Source organism: Netta rufina (genome assembly GCF_964035555.1).
Source record: "Netta rufina genome assembly, chromosome: 6".
Classification (NCBI taxonomy): Eukaryota; Metazoa; Chordata; class Aves; order Anseriformes; family Anatidae; genus Netta; species Netta rufina.
The window spans coordinates 29,916,808-29,929,855 of NC_140129.1; the positions used below are offsets into that span (position 1 = coordinate 29,916,808).

Below are 13,048 nucleotides of genomic sequence, written 5' to 3' on the forward strand. Positions count from 1 at the left end.
CGGCCGCCCACCCGCTTGGGCGTCGCAGCTTGTCCCCATGGGGCCGGCTGGACCTGGGGGCGGACGAGGCGGTCGGCCAGGAGCCGAGCTGCCCCGTGTGCCCGGTGTCGCGGTCCTCAAGAAAACAGAGCGAGCCCTAAGTCCCCGGGTGTCGGGGCACGCAACCTCCGGGCGCCTCTCACAGCAGCTCCCCCAAAAATCCCCTCACACCATCATCCCCCGAGCCCCTCTCACACCATTTTCTCCCCACTCCCCCTCGGCTCGCCCTAAGCCCGGAATCCCCACAGCCGGCCCTGCCCCAAGCAGCGCCTCCCAGCCCGGTTCCCGGCCCGCAGCCGGAGTTCCCCCGGCAACGCCGTGTAAACGCACCCGCCCCTCTGCGCCGGAGCGGCACGCAGCGAAGGGCTCGGGCCGTGGGGTTGGGGTTTGGATGTGGTGCCGCCCGGCCAAGGGGCACGGCTGCCAGCTGGGGATGCCCTGCGGCTCCTGGGCGGGTTGCTGCGCCTCTGTCACCCCTTCTCCACACGGTAAGATGGGGGTTGTGGCCGCTTGGTAGGGCCTCGTCAGCCAGTGCTCTGAAGGGGGTCTCGTGTATCCAAGAAAGGTCGAAGTTTGGAGAAGTTCACGATCTGATATAACTCTTAACAGACTAATACAACGGAATAAGCGTTTTAAAGGATTATCTTGTGTTTAGCATAAGAATGATAAAACAGGAGTGCATACTCAAGCTACTTTTGCACAGCTCGTTGGGTGACCTTGGTCATAACATTCAACATTTCTCTTTCCTCCTCTGTGAATTAAGATGAGGAACTCGTTTCCACTGAGCTGTGCAGTGACGCTGAGATGGAATGGTTCATAAGGACAGGCAGCTATGTGGCTCGCCACCTTCCATCTGTTGCACACATCTCACCATTAATAAATGGTACCTTGACGTTAGGCAGTTCTCCCAGATGCATTAGTAGCTCTACTGAGACCCCTGAGCTCAGGTGCAAAGAAAAATAGAAAAGTCAATTTATTTATGAATAAATTTACATGAAGTATTTATGAGGGAACTTAAAACAACAAAAACACACAGACACGCCGCCAAAAAAAAAAAAAAAAAAAAAAAAAAAAAAGCATTGCTAGGATAGTATCTGACGTTGCTGTTAGGAAAAACTTTTAATAAAACTTACAAAGAATGTTGAAAATGTTATTTGCTACTAAGTGTGAAAAATTTATAATATTGAGCATTTTATTCAGTTGAGTCATGTCAGGACAAGGAATGCGGTAGAAACCAGCATGTGAGAAAAAGATCAGAGAGGAAATTTTGTGAAGAAATTAACATAAGAGCCACTAGGTGTCCTATTTTTCACAGTCCATCTATTGATAGATTTAATAGCCATAAACAATCTCCTAAAAACTATACCTTTATTTTAGCCTGCCATACAAATTAAGTTCTAAAACTAGTTACTTAGGTAGCATGTGTATGGTGGTTAAGTAATGTTTTTGTTTGAGGAGGGAATATATCACAATAAATTAAATTGAAGATGCAAATACAAAAAAAAAAAAAGTTTAATGAAAGATCACTGTTTTAAATGGACATAGCATGTATTTCTTACACAGTTAAAAAGGAGAGTTCACTGCCACACTATATCAATTATGTCAATATAATAAAGCACGCCACGTAATCTAGAAAGGAGAATGTATTTATGCTGCAGGAAAAGTTAGACCTCATTCAATACTATTAGCAAGAATATGAATGTGTAAAACACATAAATTGTGGTACTATATTGATTAGACAGTAGGAAAAAAATACTTATTTTTACATTATTACATATTCCATTATGAACTTTACAATCTTCCACTCAGAGGAATGTTGCCCAGAGTTACCCTGTAGGAATTTGAGACTTTTATTCATATATCTTTAAATATATATTCACATTCATTCACATATTTTTATACACATAAGGTATCTAACAATATCTTCCGTATTTTTGAAACTATAAATTGTTTGCTAAATAATAAAGACAATGGGAAATATTGTAATATAGTTAGGCAATATTAATAATAGTATCTTTTATTCATTTCATTTCACTGTCTTTAATTACATTATGTGATCTTGTCGCTTGAGTAACAGAAGTTCATAGTGTTTTTCAGAAATGACCCCAAATCCACAAGAAGTATTAATTGAGATTTATTTTAAGGGTTAGTCATCAAAAAGTTCTGATCTTCAAAAGCTTTAATTTCACCCTCTCATTCTTCTTCTACAATTTGTCGTTGTTTCTTATTGTTTACATCACTAGCATCTTATGGCATTTTTCATCTTTGAGTTTCTTAGAAAAGAGGGTTGTTGTTTTTGTAATCGTGAACCAGCTCACGGTGTGGTTACTCATCATATTCAGGAATGTTGTTAACTTTAGAGGATCAATATTGCCCACACATAGCTATATTTAGCAAGAGGGTAATATCTAGCTCCTTCAGTGTATGCTGATTAGTTGGGAGAAAGGTTCACTATAACCTTCTAATTAAGGGTAAAGCCTAATAAAAGCATCTTTTATAGCACAGGTCACAGACATCCAGTGGCAACAACAATGAAACAATCATATAATGGCAAGTTATTTTTTATTATGTGTACATTTTTAAACACTTAAAAATTACCTTTGTAATATTCAGAGATAATGCATTGCCATGTGTGTACTTATGAGTTTATAATAGATCTGAGGTAAAGGATGAAATTTATAGCTTGTTGATATCAGTGAGACTGTGGCTCTGTAGAGAAAAATAACTAGCTAGTTTTTGAGCATACATTTAAAACTACGCTGTTTTTGTACTATATAACAATTATTTCTTAAGACACTTACAAATTATTTTTAAAGTAAATTAATGACTGGTTCATATTTCTCTCAAATTGCTAGAAAGATTCCAGTTGGCTTCGTGTTTAATTGGAATAAGCTGTCATTGAAACTTTGTTGAGACTGCAGTGTACAAGCTCAGAAAGTTTTGGTTTTTGAGCCTCTTTTGCTGGGAGTTTTGGGTATTCAAAAATGAAGACAAAGCAGGTATTAGCCTGTCAGTATGAAAAAATGTACTTAGTGCCAGATGCTAGATGCAACCCTATGAGTTATACAGTGTTTCTTTCTTCCCAAAGTCAATTCCTGGTCATTGCCGGAGGCAGGATATTACACTAGATGAACTAATTATTTGGTCCAGTATGAGGAAAAAATGTATATGGTTTTACATCAGCGTTTGATTTAATTAAAAAGACAATTATCTCACATACAGCTTTAAGATTAATGTAGACTGTATTTTCAACCTCTTTTCAGTCACAGGATTTATTTTTTTTCCATATTTGGATTTTCCATTCTTCAGAAAGCAGATGGCTGAAATCTGAGTCTTGTCTACATAGCCTCTATTCTTTCAGGCAGGCCATAGCACATTTTATGAATAACAAAGGTGCACCTGGTCTCTGGAATTCTTCTGACATACTTTCCTGATGGTTCTTAAAAAATCATGCTGGAAGCAATCAGGTTTTATCAAGAAGGGGAAGGTGGGTAATACTTTTTCCCATTCATGTGTTGGATTTGTCTGTGTTGTCTGTCATTTGTTGTAATTTGTAATCAGTCCCTGGTATTGCAGTCAGATACTGCTGGGGAGAGCACCAACTTCCTGGATGGATCAAGAAAGAGAAAATACTTTGACATTATCGGATCTTACAGTCTTCTTGTTCACATTATTTCCATGTCACTTGATTATTTGAACTGAGTAGGCCCCTTACACTTTTTTTTATACTGTTTTGTTTTTTGCTTTTTGCCTTTTAGCCAGATAATACCAACAACCGGATTGTGGCCAGATAAACAAGTGGCATGTTTTAAAAGTAAAAATCAGTTAGCGTTACAGATGGGAGAGCACACTACTCTACCTTTCTTGCTGAAGAAAGAGAACATAAGACATGGCTTTGACTTCAGCTTTCTGCTACAGGCCACATGCACAGAATCCAACATTTCAAAATCATTTATGGATTTGGGTGCCTTTCAGATAATACAAGCACATGCACGACAAAGTAAGTTCTACTTTAAAAGTCACAACTTTTGCTATCAAGTGAGGTTCCAAAGCCTCAGAAGTCCTTTTTATTTAGATTTTAACTTGTCTTTATGTTTGTTCAACTTCTTCATATTAAGTAGACTTTCAACCATGTTGAACATCTTCTTTAATGATGTGTATGTGTATTTGGGAAATGAAAGAGACAAAGAGAAGCGATGACAGAGAACATTACTCTGTATAATGAAACTGAGTCCACAAAACATATAGTGGAATTCTCAGCAGCTTCAGTGCGGCCAGGATAGCGTATCTTTCACTTTTTTCCTCATAATGGAATTAATTAATTCATAATGGCATTAATTAGCTACATGTTGAAGTTAGCAAACATCTGAAATTGAGAAGAGATATTTGCTTAAATTATTAGAATAAAACTATTTTAAAATTACTATATTTCACCATGTTCTACAGAAAGTGCGATTTAAGATTCAGTATCACAATTCAATTTCAACTTTCAACTTTCTTCTTTATAGCAGATTTATAACATGGATTGCAACTGCACATTAGACAGATTCCTGGTCCTCAGAGCCCTACAGTTTGAAATTAATTTATGCATGAAAATTGTACTCTGTTTAAGAATGCCAAACCAATATTTCATTTGTTTTGATTTTCAAGGGTTAAATATTACAGTACGAGAAAAGAGGAACAAGAAATCTGAGGTAAGATGGTGTTATGTATAAAGCTGGACACAATTAAAAGTATTACATACTTTCAAAACTTGAAATATAGCAACACGAAAGAAGCGTGGGTAGTTTCTTCTACTTATTCTTCAGCCTTTCAGATGAACATCAGTTATTTGTACATAGATTTTATATATACATATATATCAGCAAATGTTCAGATCTATATAAAAAAATCATCATTGAAGTGTTACATCAGGGATTTAGGGGGGGGAAGGGACTGGAAGTTCGAGAAGATATAGAACCTCTTATAATGGAAATACATAAGTTAATTTTCTAAGTTAATATTCTGTATGTTAGACACAGTTGTCTAGCTTTGCTGAATTCAAAAACAAAACAATTCCATGTATTGATGGGTAATTTAAAATTGAAGCAGAATTGAAGAACTGCCTTGATATTAAATGATGGCTGAAATTCATTTTCCTAACATATAAAAATAATGTTTTAGAATTAAACATATTTGACATGAAATTTTGTGATGTGTAAACAGGATTCGTGACAAAACAGTTTTGATAGCTACTTCTGTACACACAAGCAAGTTAGTTGTTTAACATAAATCAGTGCTTCACGCCAGGTGAGCCTTAAATGTTGCAAAAGATCAAATATACTATTTTTGGAAACAAAGATAATTTGGTCGTTATAGTTATTAATTAATAGCCCTTTGTACAGAAGACTTAATGAATCATCTGTGTGCTTTAGTGTACCTACTGCAGACTATGAAAGTATTCACAGGAAAAAAGTTACAGAAAAGTCTAGAAGTTCTGACAGAAGGTCATAAAAGGAGCTATGGAAAAAAATATTCCTAGTGGAGGGAAGTGTTTAAGAAAATAATTCAGTTGACCTCAATGTGACTTAATACAGCTTTATTTCACATCTTAGGCTCTGGTGATTTCTAGAGAATATCATTTGGAATAAATTGAGCATTCAGACTAAAACCATGCAGACTAGACAAAGCCTTCCAAACTATAAATTTCAAAACAGCACTCATTGCTTTTTCTGGCACATTCAAGCCTCAGTTTGCCCTTGGAATGCAAACAAAAATTTCCTGCAGATTGCAAACTGATGTTGAATATAGACATGTAAGTGTGTAGTCAGAGCATGTGCCTATGTAATTATTTCTATTGCATTAATTTGCATAAAAGTATACAGTGTATTTGAGTTTATTTTTTCTCCCTTTCCTATAAAAATAAAGAATAGAAATAATATTGTCAGAAAATTATTCTCACAGTTCATCTGAATAATCACAACAATGCACTCAAATTCTCAAATCTGTTCTCTTTCAAAGACATACAGTACCTTTTGATTAAGGGGAGAGAGAAGAAAGAAGGGAAGAATAATAAAATACATCCTAAACACAACAGACTATTGCGTTAGCTGCCATACCAGAAAATGGTCTTTTGGTAGCTATCCATTAAACTTCACTGACAAAATGTAGTGCAGACTGTGCTATTTTCCAACATACTTTAAATTCTGTGAGCTAAATCTGTGGCCTGTCTGACATGGTTTTTGAAGTTTTTTGTAAGACTACATTGAACACATGAAAGAGGTACATATTTAGAATTATAGCAACATCTCTTAAAAGCAATAAATAATTTGTAAAGATTGTTTTTTGCATGGGTAAAATAGCATTCTGTTATAACACTATAGCTTTTGATTTTTAACAACTGCTTTCATGAGCCTTAGTTCCGTTGGGAATATAATTACTGCTGTCAGCTCACTTTGGAGGGTTACATAAAAAGGCTCTAAATATCAGCATGAGAGTGGTGCTTTCGTTCAGTGAGAGTGCACAGCAAGAAAACTTTGGCACGTGAAAGTTTTGAATTCCTGTATCAAACATGCTATATAGCTCAACACATGCTTAATAACTGATGAGATAATTTGTGTATGCGGACAAAGTTTATTATTTTTAAGTCATGAATAGTGACTTAGGCCATAAACAAAGGATCCCATTTTCTGTGCTAAAAATACTTAGGAATAACTCTGGATGTGAGAAAAATAATGTGTTTTTGAAATTACACTTCCTGTTAAGTTAAATATGGGAATATATCAGAGTAATCATTTTCTGATTATTTTTCCTTCACCTACTCGGTTCTTAGTGATTAGATTTTACCTGTATCTGTTCTGTAGTACATTATTAACTTTTTTTTTTCTTTTAATGGAAATTACAGTTTCATTTGCCACCAGTGACATTTCAGCCTGTAAGAACAATTCATCTTGCTCTTCTAGAGGATAATTTTGTCAATGGAAGAACCAAGATCAGAAATATCTTGAATATTACGAACTTTATTCCTCAGCCTATAAAACCAGCTAACAAATTTTATCAGTATCAGTTAGACAATCTATTAAAAAGAGACGCTGAAAAGTCAAAGTGCTCAGGTCTGATCGTGGCTACTATTTCTGATAAGTTCACTCCAACAGAAGACCTGTGCTGCTTCAGCAAGGATAAATATAAGTACTCTAGTGACAGCAAAGAAGAAATTGAAAACAATTTGAAATGGAGGGAAGCTGATGTAGCTACCAATATTGAAAAGAATGACCAGATGAAGCATCAGTTTTCAGTGGCTTGTAAGGACGTAGAGATTATGACCCAAGTCAGTTATTGGGATGATAGCTCTTCCTACTTCAGCTCAAGTAACACTGTGATAAACTGTGGAATATTTACAGCTCTATGTCCTGTGTCAAACAACACAGACACGTTAAGAGCTGGCGAGAAGGAAAAACGAGTGGAGAATTCCTGCACAACTGCTATAGCAGGAGATGTTCCAGAAATGACAGTGGGTTATATACCCTGTGGAGATGCTGAGGGCATGAATTTCATGCTTGGCAACCATGATTTAGTTTCTTCCTGTACAAATGAAGTGATAGAGGCCTACCATGCCTTAGAAGGTAACTCTGGAGCTGCAGTCATTCCCAGAGTGCAAGATTGTTCTGGAAAACAAACAGAAAATAATGTTTGTCTTCTTGATTTTGAAAAGAAAAAAGAAGCGATGCAAGAAACTACTGCAAAAGATCAAAGTGAGCTTTTAACTGTTGCCCACGTTATGTTCTCTGAACAAAAACCAGCCAAGGAACCACGCGTTGCTAAACGTCCTGCCGGGAGAAGGGGTGTCATTCGTAGCCTCCCTCCTCGTGCTAGTCAGAGCTGCAATGTTCCTGCTCACAAAGAAAATGACAAAGGTGAGATAAAGATGAATAGAAACAAACATTCATCAAAATCTAAAATAAGTAGCAAGATAAAGATAACTGAAGGAGTAATTGTTTCTGATGAGATTTCCACAAAATATAATACACAAGAGATGAATGCCAAGAATCGGATTTTTCCATCTTTGCATCTACCATGCATGGAACCTGAGACTTCCCTGAAACGTCAGAAAAAAATACCTCAAGCAAACAAATACCATTTTCCTCAGAGTGATCAAAAACTTAAAAAGCAAAGTTTCTCCTGTTGCCAAAATCCAGTTATTTTAAAGAAACCTGTTACTCCTCTTTCTCTACCGTGTGCACAGTCTGCTTCAGATTTTGTACATCTGAAATACAGTGACATGTTCAAGAAAATAAATTCAAATGACAATGGTCCAGGTATTTACGAAATGTTTGCAACTCCAGTCTATTCCCACATGCGTGAGCTTGATCAACACGAGAACAGTTTTTACAGAGATGTTTGTTCTGCTCCACCTGGGAGATGCACTGCTAGCACCTGCAGATCTACCTGCAATAAAAGGAGAGAGGGCAGCCAAGTAAGAAACACTCAAAAGAGAACCTATTCTAAGCCAAAGAAGACCATATCTGGTACCAAACAAAAGCAGAAAAGCTTAATTCCAAAGGACAAAAGTATCAAATTGAGTGATAGCAACACAAAGCAAGATAATGTAATAACTTCTGGTCCAGATTGTCAAATACAGACTCCAAGCATGTCGCTGGTTTGTGGAGACTTAGATGATCAGCTTATATTTTTAGAAGAGCTTTCACGATCAACCAGACAAAATAAAAAAAAATCAAATTCAAAGTTATCTCCTATTACAGAAGTCTCTTTAGAGAATTCTTTAGACAGTCAGGATCTATCCAACCATCAGATAGCTTCTACCTGTAGCCAGAATCTTCTTCAGTTCAGTAATAAAGACTACACAGAATGTGCTGCTGAGCGCAGCAGTTCATTAACTGACCAGAACATTTGTGTACCCCAGTGCAGGGTGGATAAGGACGGCTGCACAGGCCTGGGATCAGACCAGACCTCCTTCAGGACTATAAACCCATGTGAATCATTGCACTTTTCAGACAGTCTGCAGTGTCAATCCCTTGCAAAAAAAGTAAGTCAGAGTTGGGCATACACACCTCAGGGCAGCAGTCTGGCAAATGAATTGACTCAGCCTTCAGTGATTCAGGCAACAAATGTTACAAGTCCCAGTTTCCAGACAAGTCAAAACATTTTGTCCTGGGCAGGTACAAAGGACATGACTGACGAGTTGCTTTGTTGTCTGGCTGCAGAATTGCGAGTGCTTGAAGAAAAAGACATCAACTCTGCAAGAACAAAAATTGCAGATTGTAAAATGCAGAATGCCCTTACGAAAGAAGGAAATACGATGAATGGAGATGGAGAAATAGTAAATAGTGCTCTAGTGAAGGTAAAAATAACTTCTTGTAACTTGCTAGATCCTTTGGGTGATGCTCCAACACAACTGTGGATGAACGATGAGTCATGATGTTGACTAAGAACACAGTGTTTAACTGAAGTATGGGTAATGTGTGCTCATTAATGATCGGGTCTCTTCTCCTTGGGCTGTCCACTGCGTCTTCTGGTACCAGCTGAGGACACCCATGTTAGATGCTGCCTGTCTGACACAAGGCACGATCGTGTTCAGGCGTGACAGAGATAGACAGCTAGGAGGCAAGTTTCTGTTTCAGGAGCTGTTGTGTCGATGTGCCAGGCAAGGACTGTATGGGTGGGGAGGAGGAAGAGAAAGAGAGAGAATCATGCCAGGTGAAAGTTACTCCTTATAAGAAACGTAATGATAATATGAAGCTTTTTTTTTCCCCCTTGCTTTCTCCTCACGCTGCCCATCATCTTTCAAGCAGAGTTACAGTAGAGTCTTTTTGGGATCAAATGAAGAAAGAGACCTGCTAAACTTTGAGGAATCCACTGCAGTGCCGGGAAGCATTTTAACTAACAAGGATACTATCATGTGGACGAGGGGTGAAGTTCTTGGAAAGGGAGCCTATGGCACAGTAAGTTAAAGTCTCAGTATGTTAAGAGATGCACTGATCATCTCTGAGCTACGTCTCACCTTATAACTGACTGTTGTCCAGTGCAACAAATAAATATTTTTGGTTATGCAGTGAAACATGACAAACAGAAAGATACCCTGTAAAATAAGTGAACATACACTTTTATTCATGTTTCATTTTAATAACTGCTAGTTTCATTGTAGGTATACTGCGGTCTGACAAGCCAGGGACAATTAATAGCAGTAAAACAGGTTGCTTTGGATACGTCAGATCAACTCACTACAGAAAAGGAGTACCAGAAGTTGCATGAGGAAGTCGATCTTTTGAAGACGCTGAAACATGTCAATATTGTAACTTATTTAGGAACTTGTCTGGAAGACAACATTTTAAGCATTTTCATGGAGTTCGTTCCCGGTGGCTCAATTTCTAGTATTATTCATCGGTTTGGTCCATTGACAGAAATTGTCTTTTGTAAATATACGAAACAAATTCTAGAGGGGGTTGCATACTTGCACAGCAATGGTGTGGTGCACAGAGATATCAAGGGCAATAACGTTATGCTCATGCCAAGCGGTGTAGTAAAGCTGATCGACTTTGGCTGTGCCCGGCGCTTAGCCTGGGCCAGCCTCAGCGGCACACACAGCGAGATGCTCAAGTCCGTGCACGGGACTCCGTACTGGATGGCACCAGAAGTTATAAATGAGTCTGGATACGGAAGGAAATCGGACATCTGGAGCGTTGGCTGCACCGTGTTTGAGATGGCAACAGGAAAACCACCACTGGCTTCCATGGACAGGATAGCTGCCATGTTCTATATTGGAGCCCACAGAGGGCTGATGCCTTCCCTGCCTGACCGATTCTCGGGAGCTGCAGCGGACTTTGTGCATGCGTGCTTAACCAGGTATGTGGATTCTTAGCTGAAAAAGAAAAGGAAAAATGCACATAGTGTGTGTGGAAGCTTAGGCTATCTTAAATGGCACATATGGCTGTGTAGAAGAACTGTACTGTAAATCCTTAGGTTTTACAGCATTTCAGGAAAGCCACTGAATAGCAGTATACATAAAAGAGATTTACTCTCCATAATGGTGTTAAAAATAGTCACATGTTCTTTTTGAGGGGGCCTTATGCACAGCATTTACTTTTCCTTTAACTTTCCTTCAGAAACATGTTACTGTTGCATTTTAGACAAATGCTGGCTAATTTTCTTTGAAGTGCCTTGCTGTTCCAATATCCCATTGGCTGAGTCTGGCCTGTGTCTAGGAAGTTGTTTTGAGGACAGTATTCTAAGTGAAAGGGTTTCACATAATTCTCATCTTCTGCAGCAGAAAAATATGTTATCACTGCCAGCCCAGGAAATACATACCTACTGGAAACATAAAGCTCTCTTTATTTAAGACAAACTATCATTCACTCATTATAAGAATTACCCCTGTGGTGTTTATTCTATTTTAAATACCAGCTTTGTCCCAGACTTTTAAATGGACTATCATCTGAAGAGATAAGTTTCCAACCTCCATTGGTGGTTCTTATGAAATTGATGTCTGTATGAAATTGTTATCAATCTTTTATGACCAGATTTGGGCACTAGAGAGAAGCACATAATTTAGTGAGTATGACAGTGCCCTGAATTTTAATCCTTGGATTAGAATTGTTATGGTCCCTGCAGACCATATAACAGTAACCAGAATAACTGTTGTCAGTAAATAGCAATATCATAGATACATTGATTCAGATATACTAGTAGTTAAAAGATATCAGGAGTTGTTAGGGAGAAGGAAATATACAAATAGAAAGATTTTCAATACAGTATTTTTTTTCCTTTTTCTTTTAAATGATGCATCTTTAGCGGCAAAGTTTTAATATATGATCTCACCATGTCCCAAATATAAAACACCTTCCTCATCCTGTCTTTCCTATTAATTTTTTTACTTAAGAAATCAGTGCCCTTTATTGTTTCCCTTGTTTCACTTTTCTCCAAGTTGAGTGTTGAAAAAAGCCAAACTCCTTGATTCTTGCAATACTATAAGCCCAAATGGCCTCCTTAACATGAGTCAGGTTGACTGGAGATGGCAAAACAGACTGACACAAGGCCAAACAAATAATTAACATGTTTCTTAAATACACTTTTGGTGCACATGAAATAGCTGAATAAGAATTATTCCAAGTTTTGGTAGGAATTTAGAGGAGCAAAGAAAGATTTTTGTAATAAGTTATTTCACTTTTATAAATCATACATGGTAACAATCTCTTCCCCTAAATTCTGCCCTCCTTTCTACCAGCTTTATAAAATACAAAACAAAAAACTGAAAAGGAGTAATGACAGCAGAGTTAAGAAAAAAAAAAAAAGCCTAAGTTTGTATTTAAATTTTACAAATAATTACATTACAGGAGTGCATATTCATTTTATGTACTGATTTTTCAAACCCTCAATGCAGAGATCAACATGAACGCCCTTCTGCTCTGCAGTTGCTGGACCATCCCTTTGTGAAAGGAAGACAGTGAATTTTTCAAAACTGCTGCCAAACCAGTTTACCTTTCACACAAAAGAAGATTTCCTCCTGTGGAAAACATCAGAAGAAACTGGACTTAAAAGTGACAGCCGAACTTACTAGAGGTAACTTTGTAGACAAGAAGGCTATTTTTAGGCGGTGATTAACATTTTTTGTGATGTCTGTGCTCATTGGAATGGGCATTCCTTTGCTGTGAACACAGGGCTGTACAATTCGTTGCATTTGAGGAGACTTAAAAAAAAACACCCCATAACACTATCACCAGTCCATGACAAGCAAGGTAAGTTGGGAGTGCCAATTTGTCTGTAAAAGCCTTTGGAACGCGTGGTATCAGCAGAAAGCATTGCAGATTCAGAAAGCTCTACTCAGACTCACAGATGAGTGTTTAAATGTGCCTGTAATCCCAGGAAAATGCCAAACCATGTGGTTATGGTGGCATAAAACATACTGATGCGTTTGTTTAGGTAGATGTGCCTTTCGATTTTAGCTGTTGGAAAGAACCACAAAACTAGTCTGTACACACGTATCAATCCTTTTTATCTTTTGCTGCTGAGGTTTATC

General features: G+C 37.8%; 1 protein-coding gene across 1 annotated transcript; it reads left to right on the top strand.

Annotated features, from left to right (window-relative positions):
* Positions 1–37: 37 nt before the first annotated feature.
* Positions 38–12,479, top strand: MAP3K19 (mitogen-activated protein kinase kinase kinase 19; the record flags this gene model as incomplete). The annotated part of the gene is made up of 6 exons (XM_084288602.1): positions 38–527; positions 4,690–4,733; positions 6,923–9,376; positions 9,828–9,977; positions 10,181–10,878; positions 12,413–12,479. The coding sequence occupies 6 exons, from the start codon at positions 38–40 to the stop codon at positions 12,477–12,479; spliced, it is 3,903 nt and encodes a 1,300-aa protein (XP_084144728.1).
* Between the last annotated feature and the right edge of the window lie 569 nt (positions 12,480–13,048).